This window comes from Hypanus sabinus, chromosome 7 (genome assembly GCF_030144855.1).
Source record: "Hypanus sabinus isolate sHypSab1 chromosome 7, sHypSab1.hap1, whole genome shotgun sequence".
NCBI lineage: Eukaryota > Metazoa > Chordata > Chondrichthyes > Myliobatiformes > Dasyatidae > Hypanus > Hypanus sabinus.
In genome coordinates, this window is record NC_082712.1 from 34,731,015 (window position 1) to 34,756,646 (window position 25,632).

At 43.4% G+C, this 25,632-nt stretch overlaps 1 protein-coding gene across 1 annotated transcript in view; it reads right to left on the reverse strand.

Moving 5' to 3' along the window:
• thbs4a (thrombospondin 4a) overlaps positions 1–25,632 on the reverse strand; it is a 156,692-nt gene that overhangs the window by 16,749 nt on the left and 114,311 nt on the right. The window contains exons 16-20 of the mRNA XM_059974457.1: positions 21,865–22,058; positions 18,736–18,914; positions 11,335–11,383; positions 5,752–5,948; positions 3,099–3,271 (exon numbers count right to left, since the gene is read on the reverse strand). Coding sequence (XP_059830440.1) covers positions 3,099–3,271; positions 5,752–5,948; positions 11,335–11,383; positions 18,736–18,914; positions 21,865–22,058 — 792 coding nt within the window. The remainder of the gene's footprint in view (positions 1–3,098; positions 3,272–5,751; positions 5,949–11,334; positions 11,384–18,735; positions 18,915–21,864; positions 22,059–25,632) is intronic.

Consider the following 25,632-nt stretch of genomic DNA (forward strand, 5'->3'; position numbering starts at 1 on the left):
CACATTTTTGAGTGTGTTGCTCAACTTTAGAAAACAAATTTTAACAACACCACAAATCACACTGAAGGAGAGTGAAATATCCTGCAATACTTTGTGCTGATAGGAAATGGTTTAACTTTCCTTGAGTTATCTGATCATACTTCAAAAACATTGTTTTACTTGTAAATAACATGGTATAGGAAATGTTGCAATGACAATGTCCCTGCTACTCCAGCTTTAGAGTTTCAAGCAAGAACAGTTCCATCATTATGTGGATTGAACATAAAGAAAATAGAAGCTGAAGTAGACAAGTTGGTCCTTTGAACCTTCTTTTCCATCTAAAAAGAATATGGTTGATATTTGACCTTATTTCCATGTACCTGCACATTCCTATATTTTTTAAGTCATTTAATATTCCCAAATAAATTAACAATTTCTACCTTTAATAAACTTAATGGCTGAGTGTCCAAGAATTCTAAAGATTGACAACCCTCTGGGTGAAGAAATTTCTTCTCAGCTTTCACTGAATGGATTTGTCAATAGCCTGGGACAGCCCTCGTCTTTCAAGGTGCTCAGTTAAGCCAGGTGAAGTAAGGTTTATGAGATGGACTGTTGTCATCTGTTTTACATTGGCTGGAGAGTCATTGAGAGTTCCTATGTGCTCGTCCTGCATGGACAGTAACAATTTCCATATCAAATTTCAAGTGATGCCATAAATATTGAGCAGAATGGTGTATTCTACCACAGCATTAACTTCAGCAAGTTTGTGTTTGAATTTTACTCATTTCTTAGTTTTATTATTTTAAAAACAGCTAAAATATTTATAGAACGAGCTCCCTACAGGTGTCCTGCCATGGCCGAATTATACTAAGAAGTTAGAGTCATAGGGTCTGTTTGTTTTTTTTTTAATTTAGAGATACAGCATGCTAGCCTGCACCACCCAATTACACTCATGTTACCAATTAACCTACTAACCTGTACGTCTTCAGAACGTGGGAGGAAACCAGAGCACTCAGAGGAAACCCACACGAGAACATGCCAGCTTCTTAGATACAACAGTGGAATTGAGCCCAGGTCTCTGGCACTGTAATAACATCACGGTAACCACCACAGCACCATATTCCATTGTATGCAGAGAAATAGGCCCTGTGGCCCACTGCATTTATGCCAACCATCATGCCTGTCCATGCTAATCCCACTTGTCTGCATTAAGTCTATATCCGTCTATGCTCTGCTCTTTCAGCAGATGCCTGCTAAAAGCTGTTACTGTTCCTGCCTCCACCATCTCCTCTGGCAGCTCAGTCGAGCGATCAGCTCATTTTTATGTGAAAACTTTACCTCTCGGGGCCCCTGTTTATGCCTCCGATCCCCTTTGGTTGAATTTTGTGAACAAACATAAAATATTCTTACCCACAAAAATCCATGCACAGGTGACATTAATTCATCAGTGGAAGATAATTTCTCAATGGGACATATATTGTGCATCATTCTTTTTGTCATGAATATAAATATTTCAACCTTCTGAAAGGATGCACCAAACACTGTGGCTCACTGTTGGATGGTTGGAAGACATTTTGTTAAACTTCCTTAATTGCTTTCTCTTGCTAATTACAGAGTCTGTAAATTGGATACCCAATCTGCATTGCAAATTGGTTAAATATACTAGATTGATCAGACAAGAACAGCAGTGGATCTGGAGCATTCAGAGAGTAGATAAATCTATACAATTTAATCCAGATAATTGTTGAACAACGAACACAGGAAGCAGAAACTGGAGACATTTCCAGTTATTTTTATTGTAACAGATAAAATCAAATTTAGTCTTGTCATCTTGTCTTTTAATGACCCCATTCTATGTCAAGCTGCAATCAGTAAAGCCAACACTTAAGTGTTGCCACAATAGTTACAACAGAATAGATCATGCTCAAGGCACGTGTTATATCAGTGTCTAGTTGTGGGTAACTGAAGATACAAGGGAGATAAAAATCTCTAGTTTCAGGAGTACAACCTATCACAAAATATTAAAGGCCCTTGCTCTTCTCACTCATGGAAAGTAAAGCCTTGGAAGTGATTTACTTAGGGCAAATTTTCCAGAAAAGAGCCCTGAGAAAAGTTGATTTGAGGTATTATTTCAAACGGGGGCAAAAAAGAGATTCAAATTAATAGAAGGAAAACCTAGAAAAATGTAACAGACAAATGAAAATCTGCAGATGCTGGAAATCTGAGCAGCACACACAAAATGCTGGAGGAACTCAGCAGGCCAGGCAGCATCTATGGAAAAAAGCACAGTCGATGTTTTGGGCTGAATACCTTCAGACTGGGGAAAAACCTCAGGACTAGAAAAAAAAGCCGAGGAGTAGATTTGAAAGGTGGGGGAGGGGAGAGAGAAACCACTTGGAGGGGGAGGGATGAAGCAAAGAGCTAGGAAGCTGGTTGATGAAAGAGACAGAAGGCCTTTGTCTTGTCTTATCTTGTCCATACTGCTAAACTGTCACCACTGGGCTAAAAAACGTGCAGGAGCAGTGTGTGGTTAAGTGCCTTGCTCAAGGACACACACGCTGCTTCAGCTGAGGCTTGAACTAACGACCTTCAAATCACTAGCCCAAAGCCTTAACCATTTGGCCACACGCCAACACATGTTGAAGAAAGAAGAAAGAGGGAGGGGAGGGAAGGAGCACCGAAGGGAGGTGATGGGCGGGCAAGGAGATAACATGAGAGAGGGTAAAGGAGTGGGGGGAGGCATTACTGGAAGTTTGAGAAATCGATGTTCATGCCATCAAGTTGGGGGCTTCCCAAAATGTAACAGAAATGGGCTCATCCCTCAAATTTGTCCTGTGATTTGGAGAAGACAGAGTGCTCAATTCATGAAGAGAACTTGCATATACAGACGTAGGGGCAAGAACCCTCTGCGGCCATCCAGGATGATGAGATAGGGAATGATAAATGTACTTTATTCCCTCATCAATAGCTGCATTATGAATTAATTTGTTTTTTGGAGTAGATTCTAAATGGTTTGACTCTGTGCATGCATGTGTAGATAGGAAGTGTTTTTATGTGTATCGTGCTAACAAGAACTGTCTGAATCTATTTTAAGAAAGATGAATAAATTCCCACATTACCTGATATATCCAATTTGGGGTCTATGCTGCAAAAACCAGCGGTAGGAGACTTTGTCTTTCCAACCCACATCTCTGGGGTCTTTCCATAGTAGCCGGACCTGATCTGTGGTGTCTCCAGTGTGCCAGAGTGCATTTCGTAGATGCTCCCCAGGTCCAGTGTTTGACTTGACTGCCTACAGAAACAGTTATGGCAGATAATACTTCAGTACAATAGATTTCTACAGACATTATGAACAAGCACATTTTTCATTGTAATCTGCATTTTATTACCACAAACATTTTAAGTTATCAGAGAAACATTTGAGCTAATAAATAAGTTTGAGCTCTGGAGTTCAATTTGACCTAATTATTACTTGGGCTAACACTGACATTCAATGATCTTTTTTGGGACACTGAAGTAGATGTAAAGATCAAAGCCTAGCTGGATGAATGGAAGGCCAAAGAGGGAGGAGTCAATGGAGATACGAAAACAGAGAATTCGTCCAATGTGGTGAGACCAGATCGTAAAGGGAGCAACGGAGTGATTAATAAGAGAACTAACTACACCTTCCCAAGATCAAGGTGCACCAACTAGAAGGAGGAAGAGGAAGGTGAAGAAAGGTGGCCAGAACTGTCAGAACCACTTCCTGCAGTCTCAGAATCATCTTGTACAACCACCACGGGGGAGGGTCAAGAACCTGACATTGATTTCACAGCCACAGGTCTCACCTGCCAAGCAGAGTGATCCTCCCCACCCCACCCTGTCAGGAAAGGTGGTATGGTGTTAGAAAGCCCCCCACAGTGATGAAATTTTACAGCCAGGATGGGACAATTTAAAATTTACCATGCTGTGGATGTCTTTGTATAGTAGCTGCATTATATATCATACTGTGTATACAGTTGACGTGTACGTCATCACACTACCATATGATACGTGCCCGCCTCATTTAAAGTAAACTAAAAGCTAGACCCACATGCCCAGACTCCCGGCTCTTTCTTTGAATTAGTTTATTGTTTCAAAGTTACAAAGCATGACAACAAGGAGAGAGAAAGTCTTGCTGAATTTGAAAACTGAGGATGTCTGGAGCAACAGACAAGATGCTGGAGGAACACACTGGGTCAGGCAGCATTTGTGAAGGGAAATGGACTAGACTAATGGAGTTATGAGGCCTTCTGCAAGCACTTACGTTTGAAACAAAATGGGGGGATAATTAAGCATGCCAACTTGTATTTTCATGCACTTTCGGAATAGTAATAACCTCTTAAGCCGCATCAGAGGAATGTTTTTCAACGACATCTGGAAATGAGTGTAATCCCCTGGTTAAAATGTCCACTGCTATGCTGCGAGGTAGTTTATATTAGCAGTTTTCTGTAGAAACAGCGTGCCATGCTGGAAAGTATGTTTTGGCTTTGGCTAACGTAAGGACCTTTGTCGCCCAACTTAGGAATGTGAGGAACTCAGCAGGTTGGACAGCATCCGTAGAAACATTAACTGCTCATTTCTACGGATGCTGCCCGACCTGTTGAGTTCCTCCAGTGTGTTGTACGTGTTGCTTTGACCATAGTATCTGCAGTGCTCTTTGTGTTCAGGAATGTGAGTCAGCCAACCAGGATTGTGGGATGTGAGGGAAGCTTCTGGAGAGCTGAGGGGAAGAGTTTTCTGAAGGATAGCAATCGGGGTTAGGATGTTTTGGCGGGGGCTGTGGAGTGGGGCACAAGGGAAGATGCCGCAGAATGCTGTTGGAAGAAGAGACCCCGTTGCAAGAAGTGATTTGTGCAGGTGAACAGCTCCAAGCGGGAAGGGCCAATTACTCCTGAGAGAGAGTATTGGCTCCAAGCGAGAGAGAACGGCTCCAAGCGGGAAGGGCCAATACTCCTGAGAGAGCCAGTTTTTGAGATGGTCTTTGAGGGGAGTTCAGAATGTGGTGGGTCCAGCATGTGAGTAAAGAGATACACCCCCAAATACTCCAATATGAGCTCCAATGTTTATATCCACATTGGACTGGTTTAACTGTAATGGGCCCTTTTATTTTTCTTTTCTTTTTCTGTAACTGTTTGATAAAGTTGAAAATTTGGTAAATATACTTTCTTTATAAATTTTTGCTGGTGTATGATCTGTCATTTCTGGGCTACCCATAACTGTGTATGGACAGAATTTACACAGCATTTGCTCAAATCAAGGTTTCTTTAATCGGAACATCCCAACACTCCTGTTTGGTTGAACCCCAAATCATACTGATTCAAGATATATGTTGTCTATGAAAGGTGGCCCTCTCACCTCTGAGTCACATGGCCGCTAGCAGAGTTAGCTAACAAGTTCTGGTAAGAGAGTTTACATAAGCGATACAAGTAGGTATTGCAGCAGATGACAAGAAGACTGGTCAAAGTGGTAGGTTTTAAGAAATATTTTAAAGGAAAAGAGAAAGAGAGAGAAATGTTTAGGGAGAGAATTTCAGAGTTAGGCTCAGCTGTTGAATCTCTAGCTAGCAAAGGTACAGTATTTAATTTTGGGAATACTGACTGAAGAGGAAGGGGGAATTGGAGATGGACAGGATGAGGGATTCATAGAGCTGGGGATGTGGTGGTGGGGAGCGAAGAGAGGAATGTGTGGTTCCTCTCTTCACTCAATCTAAACCATTCACATCTCCCTGGAAAAAGCCAGTGGCCTGTGTACCTTGAGCTGGATCCCCGGCTCGGCCACGGCACGGAACGGGGTGGCTTGCCAGTACGTCTGCTCTGTCTGTTTCCACATCACCACGTAGAAGCTGGAGCTGTCCTGATATCCAAAGATGAACCCAGCGTAGTCATCATCGGTCATGGTGTTGACGTGGAACGTGCCCTCAAAATCAACTCCATTAAAAGCGGTATAGCCTGTCAGGCGATAAGATTCAGGTGTCAGTCCGCTGACCATCTTTTCTTTCCAAACAAATGTCAATAGAAATGCTCTTAAATTTAACGCTGAAATGAAGTGGATATATAACTAGGCAGTTTCCATTGTATTTGTGGCACAGCAAGGCCCTCTGGTGCAGTATAATGAATATACACTTCTCGGGCTTCCCGTTGGACACGAGTATCGATTATAACCAACATTTCGATGACAAATCTGCCATCTTCAATCAAGTTATAATTGATACTTGTGCCTAGCAGGAAGTCCGAGAAGAGTTTATTCATTACTTACACCGGGAAAGCACTACTTTCTCTCATTCACCCAGTCAACACATCCATCTCTCACTCGCACCTTCTTCTATTCATTCCAGGAATGTGGGCTATCAAGTGAAGCCACCATAGAGTCTTAGACCACTACAGCACAGAGGTCCTTCTGCCCATCTAGTCTCTGCTGATCTATTATTTTACTTCGCCCCAACAACCTGCACCTGTACCGTAGCTCTCCATACCGCTCCTGTCCATGTACTTATCCAAACTTCTCTCAAATGTTGCAATCAGACCTGCATTCACCGCTTCTGCTGGCAGCTCCCTCCACACTCTCACCATCTTCTGAGAGAAGTTGTGCCCCCTCATGTTCCTCTTAAACAGTTTGCCTTTCACCCTTAACCAGTATTGGAACACTACTTTTTACATCGTTTCCCAATGACTTAGATAATGGAATTGTTGGCTTTGCGGTAAAGATAGGTGGAGGGGTAGGTAATGCTGAGGAAGAATGGGCAAAAAGTGGCAGATGGAATACAGTGTTGGGAAATGTATGATAACGCACTTTGGTAAAAGGAACAATAGTGCAGACTATGATCTAAATGGGGAGAAGGTTCAAATATCAGAGGTGCATAGGGACTGAGAAGTTGACTCCCAGAAGGTTAATTTACGGGTTGAGTTTGAGGTAATGAAGGCAAATGCAATGTTGGTATTTATTTCAAGGGGAATGGAATATAAAAGCAAGGAGATAATGTTGAGGCTTTATAAGACAGTAGTCAGGCCACACTTGGTATTGTCAACAGTTTTGGGCTCCATATCTCAGAAAGGATGTGTTGTCATTGAAGTGAGTCCAGAGGAGGTTCATGATGATGATTCCAGGAATGAAGGGGTTAACATATGAGGACTGTTTGGCAGCTTTGGGTCTGTACTCACTGGAATTTAGAAGAATACGTGGGGATCTCACTGACACCTTCCACCTAGACTAGATTAAGAGGACGTGGAGAAGATGTTTCCTCTGTTGGGGGTGTCCAGAACTAGAGGGCACAGCTTCAAAATTGAGGGGCGACCTTTCGGAACAGAAGTAAGGAGGAATTTTTTTTATCCAGAAAGTAGTGAATCTGTGGAATGCTCTGCCAGAGACTGCGGTGGAGGCCAAGTCTGTGGGTGTATTTAAAGTGGAAGTTGATAGTTTCCTGATTGGTCAGGGCTTCAAAGAATATGGCAAGAAGGCAGGTGTATGGGGTCGAGTGGGATCTGGGATCAGCCATGATGAAATGGTGGATCAGACTTGATGGGCTGAATGGCCTAATTCTACTCTTAGCTCTTATGGTTTTATGATCCAACCCATGACCTCTAGCTCTAATCTCACCCAAGCTCAGTGGAAAAACCTGCTTGCCTGCATTTACCCCATCTATACCCCTCATAATTTTATATAATTCCATCAGATCTCCCCTGATTCCCCTATGCCCTAGGAAATAAATAGGCAGCATTTAAATACCCATCTCTAATTGTCCCCGAGAAAAATGTTGAGCTGTCTTCTTGGACCATTGCATTCTTTAGGAGTGGGTTTACCCACAACTCTTTTAAAAGAGAGCCAAGCAGTAAGGCTGATCAACACCTCCACCCACTAACCCACCCTTCCACACCCTCCACCATCACTACTTTATCATTTCCTGTCAGAGTCACCTTATGTACAGACACTCCTGTACCTAGTGTCATTTTATGACACAATCAATCTATATAAAGTATATATTTATTGTGTTCTTTTTCTTTCTTTGTTTCTTCTTGTGCTGCATCGGATCCAGAGTAACAATTATTTTGTTTTCCTTTACACTATGACATTAACCAATCTTGAATCTTGAGAGATCTCCGGGATTTTGACACAGTGATGTTGAAGAGATGGATATCTGATGTCTGATCTTTGCTGGAACAATACCTGTGGAAAGACTGGCTGACTATACCTACGTTAACAGGGCTGAAACTTGTGCCAGTGCTGGGCACTTAGTGATTTGTTCAGGATTGGACTGAGAAACTATCTGTTCTATTCATATCTTGATTCTGAGAGACCAGACTTTTGGGAGGTTTTGAATGCAGTGCTGTGGGAAACGGAGGAGCTGGGTGACCATAAGAAGTCAGCAAATCCGCCAGCTGGAGTGCTTGCTTATCTAAAGAGCTTCTCATTACTGTGCTGAAACAGGGGCTCCTTAAACCTGAGCATTGTCCTAAAAAACATAAGGAAATAAAATCAAGAAAGAGTTGTTGTTTACATATGCCATGGATTTGGTGAGATACAGCAAAACCTGGCGAGTTTAAAAGCCTGTATTTCCCCAAGTAAAGTGCGCTCCCTCTCTCTCACACCCAAAAGTAGTGAAGTTAACTATCACACCATAATCCCTAAAGTTGTGTCAATCAGCCAAGAGAGAGGTGAAGTACTGTTTTCTCAGCCCAGCAGTGGGAAAGCAGTGCTGGATGAAAGGGAACTCCACTGGCTGCAGCAGTCGGATCCTCATGTCATTGTGGGATCTGAATGGGGCTACTTCAGAGGTGCTGCAGTCAGGTCGATGATACAGTCAGAGCAGTAATGACAGTTGGACAGGACAATTATTCTGCATCTACCTACAGGCAAGATGCCAATAAGCTTGACAAAGTGCAAAAAAATTACAACAATGTTGCTGGGACTTGAGGATTAGGTTACAGGGAAAAGTTATACAGGTTAGGACTTAATTCCCCACAGTGCAGAATGAGGGGAGATCAAAGCATACAAAATTATGAGGGATATAGAAAAGGCACAGACATACGTTTTTCACCTTGGGTTGGGTGTAACTACAACTAGAGGTCATAGGTTAAGGGTAAAGGTGAAATATCTTTACTCAGGGGATGGTGTGAGTGTGGAGCTTCGATTGGAAGTGGGTTCAATTGTAACATTTAAGTTTGGAAGGGAACAAGGCCTGGGTGCAGGTCGATGGGGTGAGGCTGAAGATCAAGTCGGCACAGACTAGATGGGCTGAAGGGTCTGTTTCTGTGTTGTGATGCTCTATGATTTTATTACACTCAGCAACAAAGCTATTTCTGTCAGGAGAGGGATTACAGTCAGCTGCAGAAATTTTGCATCTAGGAAGGGTAACCAGCAAATGTTGGCAGGTGGACCTTTAGACGAAACTGCAGTCAGGGGAGTGAACTGTTCATTCACTGGGAGTCCAATCCCATTGGAAATGTCCCCAGGAAAGGTCGTAAATATACAGTATGCAAGCTTTAGCACGTGGCAAGGTGGGCGACAGGGGAAAGGAAGTATATCTCAGCATCACTGATTGTGATTACTGGCATAGTGCCACATCTAGTATAGCCACTGCCCTGCAGTACCAGGGACCCGGGTTCAAACCTGTCTGTGTGGAGCTCTGTATGTATCCCCTATGACTGAGTGAGCTTCCTCCCATATTCCAAAGATGTGTGGGTGGGTGGGTAAATTGCCCCTAATGAGAGAGAGTTGATGAGATTGTGGGGAGAATAAAAATGAGACTATTGTAGGATTAATGTAAAAGCGCTGCTAATATGTAAACCAAAGAACCAGTTTCCCTGCTGTATCTTTCTATGATTCTCAATCACAAGTAAAGGCATTGCACTAAAGTAAATAATTCTGGTTTGTTGTCATTTACAAGATAATCTGCAGTCAGCATTTCATCTGTTCTCTGAGGCAATGGATTTTATCTCAATTTCTTACTGAATTTATTGGTGACCATCTCATATGTATGATTAATTCTTCTGTAATTTCCTCTTCAACTGAAGGGAACTTTAGAGATTTATGAAGTAATTATAGGACGTTCTCTTATGAGTGTTGTTTAACTAACGTCTCAGCACTTGATGAAAATAGTTTGACAAAGCATGTTGAACCATTTCTATCTTTGTCATTTACAAGTTATTAGGAAGAGTGATTAAAAAATTGGCAACAAAGGTTATTTTAAAGGAAGGGTTTGAAGTATGCTGCAGAAGGGTGTGGGGTGTGAATTACCGAAACAGGCCCAATAAACACTGAAGGCACCTTGAATAATGGCAAAGAAAATTTGAATAGGTCAATCTTTGTTCTGTGGGGATACTGACAAGTGCTGTGAGCTTTTGAGGAAACTGTTTCTCCTTGGCTCTCATTGTTTTTTTTAATACCACAGACACTTACCATTAACTGAGGAGTTCCCAGGTTGGGAAACCCTGCTCTGGAGGGAAGTAAAGAATGTGCCAGGAGCTGATATTGGGAGAGAGTTGGCAGATTGTGAGGTGATTAAATGGTCCCAAATTGAATATAGAACATAGAAGTGACAGAGTCAGGTAAGAAGTGACTGTCAAAATATGCACAGGCTTGAAGACAGAGCGAATTTGGATGTAGTGGCAGTGTAGGGAACAAAAACTCCCATCACAATGACAAAGAAAGGGTGAAGGAGCCCATTCTGGAAGTCACTCAGCAGCATCAGTGTGAGGGGGTGGGGGAAGAGGATTGATGACATTTTGGGTTGAAACGCTACATAAGGATGCAAGTGCTTGATCCAAATCCTAATGCAGGGGTTTTGACCCGAAGCATTGACAATTTCTTCACCCACACAAATGCTTCCCGACCCACTGAGTTCCTCCAGATTTTATTGCTCCAGATTCCAGCATCTGCAGTCCAGCATGTGTCTGTGTGAAAGCTGAGATGCTATGGTGGACACTGTAGAATCAAACTGGAATGACTGTGTCCAGAGGAAGGAGTTCAAGGGTGATTCAAAGGACTGACTAGAACCAATGGCCATGGAGGAGTTTGAACTAACAGCTGTAGATCTTGGAACCTATCAGTTTGAAAGCAGTCTCTAGTGCACACCAGCTGATGTGGTATAAAAGAGAGCGGTTTTAAGGACAAAGGATCATTAGGAACAGATAGTCATCGTGTGATTAGGGTAAATCTGCTGAGAAGTTTTACAGCATCATCGTTGGAATCAATCTACATGATAAATCTATGTGTTAAATTGCAAGCAAGTCTAATGTTCTAGTTATCTATTTGGCTTCACTGCGTCTTTTTTCTTTTGACCTGCCGATAGTTATTATGCATTACATAAGGACATTGAATGCATTGTGTGACTTTACGTACCTACTGCCAGGCCAGGATCACTGTTCATTGTCTGCACAATTTCCATTCCCTGAAATGAATCAATTGGTTATAGAAGATAATAACATCCTCTAGAGTACCTTTAACATAAAACAATACTGCAGGACGTTTTACGAGAATGACAATATAACAAGCTATGTTGATCCATATATGAGAAGAATCTCAGGTTGTATACTATACACATTCTCTGATATTAAATGGAACCGTTGAAGTCTTCAAAGGCTTAATCAGAGGGTCAGTTTTAACCTACCAATGAAAGGAGAGTCAAGAATTAAAGAAATTTAGGGAAGAAATTGTAGTGTATTTAAAATTTCAGTAATATGAGTAATATTGCAAATATATTGTTTGATTAAGTATTCTTTGTTGTTTACATATTGGTTACATGTAAGAAGTATGTCAATGGTATACGTTATTATGCCACAACGTCATGTGTGAGCGTCTCACTAAAAGAAGAAGTACGCAGACCAACTGTGCGGCTTCCATGGTTTTCTTTTGAGTAGTTTCTAGAGTTACAAAACGTAACAGTGGAGACAAGGATGTTTTAAAATGAACCCAAGATGACCACCTATCTGCTGAAGCACAGTGAGATATTCCAGTTTTTTAAAAAAAAAGCATAGCGCATTTTTCTTTGGAAGGGGTGCAAGACGTTCAAGTTTAAAAGAAAAAGCATATCACATGATTCTTCAGAAGGGGAGAGAGATGTTCGTGTTTAAAAAAAGAAGGCAGAAAATGGACAAGATTCACATGTTGATAAACAGTGAGTACCACGTGAGTAATAATAAATTTAAAAAATCAGAAATGTCTGGCTACTTCGGAAAGATAGATGCATTTGATTGCATAACACGTAACTGGATAATGTAAACACAAAGTACACTGCAGATGCTGTGGTCAAATCAAGACGTACAAAAAGGCTGGATGAACTCTGCAGGTCGGGCAGCATCCGTTGAAAGAAGCAGTCAACGTTTCGGGCCCAGACGTTGACTGCTCATTTCAACGGATGCTGCCCAACCTGCAGAGTTCATCTAGCTTTTGTACTGGATAATGTATACTGAGCAAATTGAGAAGTATTTTGAAGCAAATAAAATAGCCAATGAAAAATGAGTTCCAGTGTAACTGAGTGCAATAGGTGGAAAAACATACAGTTTGCTTAGAAGTTAACTGCTCCAACCAAACCAGCCCAAATGAGCTTTGCTGATATCATGAACATACTGCAAGAACATTTAGAACTGAAACCATTGTTGACTGCAGAACACTTCAGGTTTCACAAGCAGAATCAAAAGGATGGGGAGTCCATTTCAGCATATGTCGCTGAATTGAAGAGATTGCCTCAGCGGTGTCAGTTCAGTGATGGGCTTAAAGATACCCTGAGAGATCATTTAGCCTGTGGAATCTTACAAGAAAGCACTCAAAAGCAGCTCCTATATTGAAACACAACCCACATTTAAAATTGTAGTTGAAATTGCTCTACCAATGGACACAGTAGCAAGAGACACAACTGAGTTGCAGTCAGGAATAAAAGTGATCATGAACAAGACTGCAAAGTCTAAACAGAAACCTGCCTGGCTGAACAAATTCTGGTACTGTTGTGGCAGGGCTCTCACACACACCCCAGGCCAATGCAGGTTTAAAGAGAAAACTTGCAGAAAAAGCAACAAAGTAGGGCACATTCAAAGAGCATGTCAGGCAGGATGTTCCAGGATGGCTTTGGAAAACTCAAACATTTCAAAGGTAAAATAGTGTTAAATGAAAATGCCACACCCAAGTTTTACAAAGCCTGTCCAGTTTCTTATACCATTCTTTCCAAGGTTGAGTGGAGCCCATGGGCAACACTGGTGGTCCAAGTAGCCAAGAAGGATGGCTCCGCCAGGATATGTGGTGTTTTTAAGGTCACCATCAACTAAGTATAGAAAGTAGATCAATATCCTCTGCCCAGGATGGAGGATATTTTTGTAAATCTTTCTGGAGGGAAACACTTCAGCAAAGTGGACATAGCTGATGCCTACCCACAGATGGAGGTGGAAGAAGAGTCCAAGATGTTTCTCACCATAGACGCTCACAAATGGCTTTATCGCTATATGCGCTTTTTCTTTTTGGAGTAACATCTGCATCTGCACTCTGGCAGAAAGTTATGGACCAGGTGCTGCAAGGCTGCCCAGGACTCAACATTACCTGGATGACATCATTGTTACCACTGAGCGTGACAAGGAACATCTCCCAAATTTCAAGACATTGCTTACTATGGTCACACCATTCACGTACAAGGTTTACACAAGTGTGCGGAGAAAATTCAAGCAGTAGTGGATGCCCCAAGGCCAAAGGACATATTACAGTTGTGGTCCTTTTTAGGATTTGTCTATTACGCTAACAGGTTCCTGCCAAACCTGGCTAACATGCTCCACCCTTGAACTCATTACTACAGATTGGGAAGAAATGTCTGTGGACAAAGCAATGTGAGGTGGCTTTCCAAAAGGCAAAGGAAGTGGTGACATCAGACACTGTACTCCACATTATGATGCACGTTGTCCTGTGAAGTTTGCCGGTGATATTTCACCTTATGGTATAGGTGCAGTCATGTCACATGCTACGAGTGATGGAATGAATGCCCCATAGCATTTACATTATGTTCCCTTACCGCTGCAGAGAAAAATTAAGTACAAATTGGCAGAGAGGTCTTGAGTTTGGTTTGGGATGTAAAACATTTCAACCAGTACTGTATGGGAGAGATTTTGCCCACATTATTGATCATCAACCATCGGTTTTCATTTTCAATCCACGGAAGGGTGTTCTACTAACAGCAGCAGCACGACCACAGAGGTCGACTCTATTTCTTAGAGGACACAAAAACAAGATTGAATTCAAGAGGACAACTAATCATGAAAATGCTGATGGACTGTCCCGTTTACCCCGGAAAAGGAAATACCTGAAAAGTTTACAAAAATGGACACTCCTTTTGACGCTTTCTCCCAAATGCAAATCAAAAGTCTCCCTATTACAGTAGAGATGATCCAAAGAGAAACCAGAAAATATCCCACACTGTGTCAGGTCTACATCGCAATTCAAAATGGCTGGGATGCACAGCAGAAATTCAGGGTTGCCTTATGTGGGGATTGAGAGTTGTTCCATCCAGGCTGAGAGCTGAGGTATTGGTGAAGCCACATGCTGGTCATGTAGACATGGATCAAAATGAGAGTGTTGGCTCGAAGCTTTGTCTGGTGGCCTGGGATAGATCAGCAGATCGATCTGCTTACCGTGCACCGTTCGGGATGCCAACACATGCAGAGGATGCCAAGAGCAACACCCCTCCGTCGCTGGGAATAGCTCATATTGCTCTGGCAGAAGATTCATGTGTACCTTGCTGGACCATTTATGGGCACAAATTTCTACGTAGTAGTGGATGCGGCTACAAGGTGGCCAGAAATGTTCCCAATGGCCTCCATTACAGCCTCACACAGTACTGATGTGTTGAGAAGCCTCTTCTCAAGGACAGCTACTCCAGAACACTTAGTCAGTGACAATGGACCACAGTTTCTTGTGGAACAGATTCGGTCATCCCTGAAATTGAATGGAATAAGACATATTACATCTGCACTGTACCACCCAGTTACAAGCAGCATGGTGGAAAAGTTTGTCCTGAAACTAAAGCGCAGAATGCGAGCAATGTCGGCAGAGCAGAGTAGACTGACACTGAATCAGAAGCTCGCCAATTTCCTCGTTGCAGGACACTCCAGAACCAACCATTCACCAGCTTCGCTGTTCCTGGGTCGTCCCTTCTGTTCACGCTTGGATCTCCTCAAATGCAATCTCAGAAGGACTATGCAGGACAAACAGCTGAGGCAAATTGAGGGCTCCTCGAACAAGGAGTTTCAATGTCTCACTCCTGGAGAAGCAGTCCTGGCGAGGCACTACAGGGATGATCAAAAGTGGGGATGTGGAAATTTAAAGACAGAACTGCACCACTCTCCTACGCAATGGAAATTGTGTCCAATATCATCTAGAGACGATACATTGATCAGTTGAGGAGAGCGGAATCAACTGTTAGAGAAGAAAGATGTCCAGAGCTGTCAGAACCACTTCCTGCCATGCCAGATCAACTCCTACAGCCACTGTGGAGGAGGCCCTAGAACCTGAGATTGTCTCAGCTGCCAAGCAGAGTTCCCTTGTCTGGAAAGACATTATGTTACAAAAAGAAATTACAGAGCATGCTTTACCTTCCCCTTCTGGATCTCATCTATCTCATTTCAGGGTTTGGATAGGTAACAAACCTTCATTTCAGGCATATAGACCCCTACAGCTATCTCAACAATACTTCCTCCCACCCTGCTTCCTGTAAGCAATCTATTCCATTCTACGGTCTCCTTTGAAGTTGTCTTAATGACACAACTTTACACAGGGTGCCTCTGAAATGTCTTTCTTCTTCTTCAATGTGGACTTCCCTCCACCAGAACTGACAAATCCCTCAGCTGGATCTATTTCCCCATACCTTAGCTCCTATTCTCCTCCTCTCCTCTTTTTGGAAGAGCAAAGGTAAAGTTTCTCTGGTCCACAGCTTCCACCCCACCAAACTGTGCATTCAACAACGCATCCACCAGATTCGGCAAGGTTCCACAACCAGCCTCTTTTTTTTCCCCAGACGTGGCTCCATGGTCATTTCTTCATCCCTACCACCCATGTTCCTTCCAATAGCACTTTTCCATGCAACATCAGGACCTGTAAGTTCTGAATGTTTATTTCTTCCCATACAAGGACCAAAGGGTCCTTCCAAGAGAAGTTTGCACAACCTCATATCCATTGCAGTCTGCAGTCACAGTGTGGTCTCCTCTGCATTGGAGAGACAAAAGACAAATTGGTTGACCACTTGGCAGAGCACTCATTTTTATTTGCAGGGTCTCTCAGAACCACCCCCTCCATCACCTGCCATTTTAATATTCTAGCTCATGGCTCCTGCACTGCGAATAAGGATGCCCAAAGTTTGCTTGAGGACCGCCGTCCTTTCTTCTCTCTGGGACCATTGTGGCTTTCTACACTCAGCTTTACAATAGGTCACTTGTTTTTGCTGTCTGTATGGGATGACAGGTATTTCTGTAGTCACATCGGCTCATTTCCCCTCTGTCCATCAGCACAGCTTGACCTGTTGAGCACCTTCTACAGACCCCTACATGTCATTCCTTCGTCTGCATTCTCAAACTCCAGCTGGAATCACCTCATCGCTCCAGTTTCAGTATTTCTTTCACTGCCCAAATCAACCTGATAACCTCTATAACTTGGCACTAACTACATTATTTGTTCTATCCACCCCCCACCCCCACTTCCATCTTCTCAGAAACAAAAAAACCCATGTTTTTCTCTCTTTGCCATTCTGGTGAAAGGTCTTTGATCCAAAACAGTAACTGTTTTTCTTGATTTGCTTGATCTGTGGGGTACTCCAGACAGTTGCTGTTTTTGATGCAGGGCATAGTGGCCATATCCTCCCAGTGGACCACGGACCACAACCTTGTTGTGGTTTGGTAGTTTCTCTTTTTGATGCAGAGCTTAGAGGCCATATCCTCCAAGAGGACCGTTGTGGTTTGGTAGTTTCTATTTTGATACAGAGCTTTGACACAGAGTATGACCAAAGGTACAGGGGGACCAATAAAATTAGGAACGTGTCAGAGCCTGGAATAGGAGGAGCGCAAAGATATCAGAAAGTTTTAAAGCTGAAGAAAGCTCACAGAATCAAAGAGGTGAAAAGTTTTTGAAGTCAAAAGTTTTAAAATCACACTGTTGCCAAACCCCTGCAGACTGCAGACGGCAAGGCTGGCAGACGTGGAACTTCCCTGTCGAAGTGGGGGCAAGAGGATTTCCCGCCATGTCATGCTGGAAGATGATGGCAGCTAAGGGAGAACCAGGAAGAAAACCATTAACACCATGGCTCAAGCAGCAGAGAGAGCGTCCAGTTGGCTTTGGCTGCGAAGGGACGATAGTAGCTGGAAGTCTGACCACCGGGGGTAGAAGATTGATCACCTTCTGTTGTCCCACCATCCCGAGGATGTTCTGGGTTAGGGGATGAAACGTCTGGAGACGGATGGACCCGACTGAAGACTCGATGGTCCAGCAGCAGAAACATCACAGCTGTTTAAGTTAATGTATTGACAAATCACTGCAGGTCCATGTACAGGGAAAATGGGTAATTGAGATTTAATGCAAGTCAGTATGTGGGCAGCAGATCTGCACATGTTCCAATATACTCAGTGGACACTGTGGACACTATTAAGTACACTTGCTTCTTAATGAAAATATCTAACCAGCCAATCAAGTAGTAGCAATTCAATGCACAAAAGCATGCAGACATGGTCAAGAGGTTCAGTTGTTGTTCAGACCAAACATCAGAATGGCAAAGCAATGTGATCCAAGTGCCTTTGACCATGGAATGATTGTCGGTGCCAGACCAGGGTGGTTTAAGAAACTGCTGATCTCCTGGAATGAACAATCGCGAGAGATTACAAAGAATAGAGGGGACATTTTTTTAAAAACTCATTGAGCGGTATTTCTGTGGACGAAAACAACTTATTAATGAGAGAGGTCAGAGGAGAATGGTCAGAATGGTTCAAGCCGACAGAAAGGCGACAGTAACTCAAACAACCACATGTTACAACAGTGGTGTGCAGAAGAGCATCTCTGAACGCACAACACATCGAACCTTGAAGTGAATGGGCTACAACAAGCGAAGACGACACTGGGTTCCGTTCCTGTGCCTAATAAAGTGGCCACGGGGTGTATATGGATGGCGTAAGGTAGGAATTCTGTCAGGTTAACATTTCATCAACACTCTATAAAGATTATAAAAGGATAGAAGATAGGATAGGGGCTGGAGAAAGATGATGGTGAAACAATGGCAGTGAAAGTGGAGTGAGTGTCCTCAGTCATCTTGCATTCCATGTGCTGAACTCTGACCCTGATCTGTCAAGGCATCCCATGCATCATTCTCCTTGTGTTAAACTAGGTCACGTACATGCACTCTCCATCAAGGGAATTCACCCTAAAGGCAGCCCCTTAGGAGAATATCGTTCTCAATTCAAGTGATCACAGTATTAACACTACCACACAGTGGTGTTACCAAACAAAATACGACAGCAAGCCACATGAGGAGAAATGAAGATAAAAAGTAGCTATTAAAAAGAATGGAAAGAGATAGCAATGTGGAAGGTTAATGGAGAGAATTCAACAGTGCAAGAGAGCCAGAGAGTTTCAGGACAGAACTCCAGATCATAAGCACTGGATAACTGAAGGCATTGTTCCTATTTTAAGACTTGTACATTCTTGCATTAGCTGCCATACCATCAGCTATCCAGAATTTATGATCAAACTAATCTTAACTTAAATAAGATTATTAACATTAATTCTCACCTGGTTGAGCACCACCCAGTTTGGATCAATTTGTGCATCCCCTTCCGGGTCAAGGACAACAGTCTGGTAGGCCCTGAAATCTGTTAGGGTAACTTCTGCATTCTCAGGACAAACATCTATTCTATCAATGATGGTGTCGTGATCAAAATCACCTTCACAAATGTCTCCAACTCCATCAACTAAACAAAATACGTAAACGTTTTGTCATTGAAAGATGCACTTTTATGATTTTTCACAAGGCATGATAATTCACATTCACAGTTTGTAATTGTTTAATTAGTAACTATCTGCCACTCTCAGTCTGTCCCACTCCCATCAGGGTGGAGGCTATGTAGTGTCTATGCCAGGACAACCAGACTCAAAATCACTGATACTGATCAACTACTCCACCCACTCACTAACCTCACCACCTACACCACTTACCCCATCTATTTTCATTTCCTGTCAGTCACCATATGTACAGACACTCCTGTGCCTAGCATCACTTCATGTACATATAACTGATCTATGTATATAAGCCATCTTATGTATTTATATTTATTGTGTTTTTTTTATCATTGTGGTTTTTAGTGCTGCATAGGATCCGGAGTAACAATTATTTCCTTCTCCTTTACACTTGTGTACTGGAAATGACATTAAACAATCTTGAATCTTGAAACTATTAAAACATGTTATAGAGAAAAGAACAAGCCAGAAAAACAGGTGAGATTTGGGCATCTTTTGAATTAAGTAACTGTGGCCGAACTGACACAGGCCAGCATTCACAAGCAATTTCTTATTGCACACAGAAGTCCAAGTTAAATGCTTTCTATTTTAATAGTGACAAATGCTGCTGTGAACTTAAATTAGCCAGCCCAAGGAACAGAATCATTATTGCATAAAGATAGATGACAATTAAGGTCAAGGGTGAAGACTTCTACAACCCTCAAAAGCTTTAGCAAACCAAACCACATCAGCATATGGACCCTGCTCTTCAGAGCAGCTCTACTTAAATGTAAATGCTTTGGCTGTTGCTGCAGCCAAGTTAGGGTTTGGAGATATTCCCGCTTGACTCGAAGTTTTTCTGTTTACTGAATTGTGGCGCAATTTGATCTCACACCTTACACAGTAGGCTGGCCTGGAAGGTTAGATTACATGGAACCCAGGGTGAGCTGGCCGAGTGGATGCAAAATTGACTTGATGATAGGAGTCAGAGGGTGGTAGTGGAGGGGCATTTTCAGATTGGAGACCTGTGCCAGGATTCAGTGGTGTGTCACTGGTCTTTTTGCCATTCATATTCATGATCTGGATGGGAATGCGGATGGCAAGATTAGTAAGTTTGCGGTGGTATCGTAGCCAGTGAAAGATGCAACAGGGAAGGAACAAATGGGAAAGTGAACAAAGCTATGGCAGATGGAATTTGACTCAGGTCTGCAAAGAAACACATTGACAATAGGGTAGGATATATACAGAGAGTGGCAGGGCCCTGGGGAGTTTTGTAGAACAAGGAGACAGACCTCGGGGTTCAAATACATAGTTCCCTGAAAGAGGCAACATAGCTAAACAGGGTGGTGAAGGAGGAGCTTGCATGCTTGTTTTCACTGGCAGGGGACACCAACTACAAGACCAGGGTGGCAGGTTACAGCTGAACAAGATGTTGGTGAGACTACACTTGGAGTATAGTGTGCAGTTCTGGATGCAGTACTGTACATAAGAATGTGATTAAGCTAGGGCAGGCGCAGAAAACATTCGGAAAGTCGTTGCCAGGCCTGAAGGCCTTGAGTCATCTGCAAATCTGCCTGTTCTGACCCCTCCGAACTTACCTCTCTCTGCATACCTTCACTCTGTTTTATATTCCTTCCCCCCGTTCTGTTCCTTCCTACTACAGCCATGACACTTCACACACCCTGGACCTTTTCAATGAGTTTAAGTTCCCTGACCCTGATTGTCTCATTTTCACTATGGATGTCCAGACCCTATGCACCTCCATCCCCCATCAGGAGGGCCGTCAAGCTCCCTGCTTCTTTCTCGAAATCAGATGCATCCTGTTCCCCACCACCACTCTCCTCCGTCTGGCAGAACTGTTCCTCACTCTCAATAATTCCTCCTTCAACCCCTCCCACCTCCTTCAAACAGAAGGTGTAGCCATGGGCACTCATATGGCTCCCAGCTAAGCCTGCCTCTTTGTTGGCTACGTGGAACAGTCTATATTCCAAGCCTACACCAGTGTCACTCCCCAACTTTTCCTTCGCTACATCGACAGCTGCATCGGTGCTGCTTCCTGCACCCATGCTGAGCTTGTCAACTTCATCAATTTTGCCTCCGACTTCTGCCCTGCCCCAAATTTACTTGGTCCATTTCCACCACCAAGCACACCTTTCCCTCCCCTCCACTTCCCACTTTCCGCAGGGATTAATCCCTACGTGACTCCCTTCTCCACTCACCCTCCCCACTGATCTCCCTCCTGGTGCTTATACTTGCAGGCAGAACAAGTGCCATACCTGCCCTTACACCTCCTCCGTCACTACCATTCAAGGCCCCAAACAGTCCTTCCAGGTGAGGCAACACTTCATCGGAGAGTCTGTGGGGATCAGCTTCTGTATCTGGTGCTCCCAGTGTGGCCTCCTGTATATTGGGGAGGCTGATGTAGCTGGGGGATTGCTTCGCTGGGCACCTATACCCCAACTGCAGGAAAAGACAGGATCTCCCAGTGGCCACCTATTTCAATTATACTTCCCAGAACGTTCTGACATGTCAGTCCATTGCAGTGATGAGGCCACACTCAGAATGGAGGAGCAACGCATCGTTTCAGGGGGTATGGGCCAAACAGAGACAAACGGGACCAGCCTAGATAGTCACACTGGTTGTCCCGGATGAGTTTGACTGAAAGGCCTGTTTTCATGTTGTATCTCTCTTTGCTTCTCAAATGGTTGGATTCTTATGCAGAGATAACCGGTTATGACTGTATAATTGAATTTGAAATTGAAGTCCTATTCACTAGAGCTTTGTTTCAAAGCCTTCAGGATGCCACGAGAATATCAATCGCATTATCTGGATGTTTTGCTGTGGTTAAGTAGAGCTTATAACATTTCAAAATGCATCTGGCCCAATAGCTTTCTCTTTTCCATACTTCAGCATGTTCATACTCACAGTTATCATCCTCCTGCCCTGGATTGGCTACCAGCCTACAATTATCTGGGCCCGGCGGGAGAATATCTGGAATTCCATCATTATCATCATCGTCGTCACACTCATCTCCAAGCCCATCCTTATCCGTGTCGAGCTGGGAGCTGTTAATGATGGTGGGGCAGTTGTCATTGTTGTCTTGGTGCCCGTCTCCATCACTGTCAAAGGAAAGATACCCAGCATCACTTCAGCTGTGCGATCTTCATTTTCAACCCCACTGCTGCTGTGCACCATATCGCTGTACCCATTCTGCGTGTCCAAAGGACACTGCTTATCCTGGGGCTAGGGGACTGTGAGTGTACATGGGTGGGAGGGAGGGAGGGAAGAACAGCCCTTGTTTTGCTGCTGTTGCTTGGTATGCTCTGTTTTGTTGGGTTCTCTGTTGTTCTGCCAGCCACTGTGGGCACGCTCTGCTGGCGCCTCAATGTGTGGCAGTACTTGTGGACTGCCAGGCACGTCTTTAGGTTGTGCTGGTTGTTACAGCAAACATCGCATTTCACCGTACATTTCAATATACCTGTGCTAGTGCTGCTCCAGGGGGTTTAGATTTGCAGGGGGAGGGGAACCAGAGTGTTAGAGCAGATAGTGAGGTGGAGGAGGATAAAGGTCATGTGAGAACTGCAAGTATAGTGCATGGAGTAAAGCCAGATCAAACATATAAAGAGGCTTTGAGGAAAGAGTAGCAGAATAAAGGGTGTAAAGGTAGTAAGCTTGGATATATACATGGAATTGTGATGTAGTGGCCATTACAGAGACTTGGCTGGCACCAGGGCAGGAATGGATTCTCAATATTCCTGGATTTCAGTGCTTTAAAAGGGATAGAGAGGGAGGGAAAGGGGAGGAGGGGTGGCATTACTGGTCAGGGATACTATTACAGCTACAGAAAGGGTGGGTAATGTAGCAGGATCCTCTTTTGAGTCAGTATGGGTGGAGGTCAGGAACAGGAAGAGAACAGTTACTCTACTGGGGGTATTCTATAGGCCCCCTGGTAGCAGCAGAGATACCGAGGAGCAGATTGGGAGGCAGATTTTGGAAAGGTGCAAAAATAACAGGGTTGTTATCATGGGTGACTTTAACTTCCCTAATATTGATTGGCATCTGATTAGTTCCAATGGTTTAGATGGGGCAGAGTTTGTTAAGTGTATCCAGGCTGCATTCCTGTCACAGTATGTTGACAGGCTGACTGGGGAATGCCATACTATATCTAGTATTAGGTAATGAACTGGGTCAGGTCACAGATCTCTCAGTGGGTGAGCATCTGGGGGACAGTGACCACTGCTCCCTGGCCTTTATCATGGAAAAGGATAGAATCAGAGAGGACAGGAAAATTTTTAATTGGGGAAGGGCAGATTATAAATCTATAAGGCTAGAACTTGTGGGTGTGAATTGGGATGATGTTTTTGAGGGAAATGTACTATGGACATGTGGTCGATGTTTAGGGATCTCTTTCAGGATATTAGGGATAAATTTGTCCTGGTGAGGAAGATAAAGAATGGTAGGGTGAAGGAACCATGGATGAAAAATGAAGTGGAAAATCTAGTCAGGAAGTGAGTGAGGTCCTCAATGAATACTTCTCTTCGGTATTCACCAATGAGAGGGAACTTGATGATGGTGAGGGAAATATGAGTGAGGTTGATGTTCTGGAGCATGTTGATATTAAGGGAGAGGAGGCGTTGGAGTTGTTAAAATACATTAGGATGGGTAAGTCCTTGGGGCCTGACAGAATATTCCCCAGGCAACGGAAGAGATTGCTGAGCCTCTGGCTAGGATCTTAATGTCCTCGTTGTCCATGGGAATGGTACCAGAGAATTGGAGGGAGGCGAATGTTGTCCCCTTGTTCAAAGAAGGTAGTGGGGATAGTCCAGGTAATTATAGACCAGTGAGCCTTATGTCTGTGGTGGGAAAGCTGTTGGAAAAGATTCTTAAAGATAGGATCTATGGGCATTTAGAGAATCGTGGTCTGATCAGGGATAGTCAGTATGGCTTTATGAAGGGCAGATGATGTCTAACAAGCCTAATAGAGTTCTTTGAGGAGGTGACCAGGCATATAGATGAGGGTAGTGTAGTGGATGTGATCTATTTGGATTTTAGTAAGGCATTTTACAAGGTTCCACACGGTAGGCTTATTCAGAAAGTCAGAAGGCATGGGATCCAGGGAAGTTTGGCCAGGTGGATTCAGAATTAGCTTGCCTGCAGAAAGCAGAGGATTGTGGTGGAGGGAGTACATTCAGTTTGGAGGATTGTGACTAGTGGTGTCCCAGAAGGATCAGTTCTGGGACCTTTACTTTTCGTGATTTTTATTAATGACCTGGATGTGGAGGTAGAAGGGTGGGTTGGCAAGTTTTCAGATGACACAAAGGTTGGTGGTGTTGTGGATAGTGTAGAGGATTGTCAAAGATTGTAGAGAGACATTGATAGGATGCAGAAGTGGGCTGAGAAGTGGCAGATGGAGTTCAACCCAGAGAAGTGTGAGGTGGTACACTTTGGAAGGACAAATTTCAAGGCAGAGTATAAGGTAAATGGCAGGATACTTGGTAGTGTGGAGGAGCAGAGAGATCTGGGAGTACATGTCCACAGATCCCTGAAAGTTGCCTCACAGGTAGATAGGGTTGTTAAGAAAGCTTATGGGGTGTTAGCTTTCATAAGTCGAGGGATAGAGTTTAAGAGTTGCGAGGTAATGATGCAGCTCTATAAAACTCTGGTTAGGCCACACTTGGAGTACGGTGTCCGGTTCTGGTTGCCTCACTATAAGAAGGATGTGGAAACATTGGAAAGGGTACAGAGGAGATTTACCAGGATGCTGCCTGGTTTAGAGAGTATGGATTATGATCATAGATTAAGGGAGCTAGGGCTTTACTCTTTGGAGAGAAGGAGGATGAGAGGAGACATGATAGAGGTGTACAAGATATTAAGAGGAATAGATAGACTGGACAGTCAGCACCTCTTCCCTAGGGCACCACTGCTCAATACAAGAAGACATGGCTTTAAGGTAAGGGGAGGGAAGTTCAAGGGGAATATTAGAGGAAGGTTTTTTACTCAGAGAGTGGTTGGTGTGTGGAATGCACTGCCTGAGTCAGTGGTGGAGGCAGATACACTAGTGAAACTTAAGAGACTACTAGACAGGTATATGGAGGAATTTAAGGTTGGGTGGTTATATGGGAGGCAGGGTTTAGGGTCGGCACAAGATTGTGGGCTGAAGGGCCTGTACTGTGCCGTACTATTCTATGTTCTATAAATAAAGCTGAATCTGAATACTGTATACTTAAATGGCATCAATTACATTTATAATACTAAAATTAAATTAAAGGTCCGGCCTCAAACCTCACGCACATACACTCACAAGCAGTTATACAAATTCAAAGAATTTGTAAACTTTGCCTACTCAAACCTTGGTTTATAGGTAATGGAGAGAACATTACTGGATACCAACGGAAGACACGTGGGGACTTGATGACTTGATCGCCACATTATAAAGTTTCTATCAGTTGAAATGTTTATCCAAGTTTATCAACAAACTAGATAATTTCCACGTTATTTAAGGAAGCTACACAAGGAATGGAAAATGTTATTGCTGCCACTGTGGTTTTTAAAGTTTTTAGGCGCTCGTGGTTCATGTGTGCTTTGACCATTGAGTGGCCAGTGAAAATATTTGCAAAGGTGGATTTTGAATCAATCCCATTGATGTTTGACTGTATTTACCAGAGTAATTTTCCACCTCACAAAATGGAAATT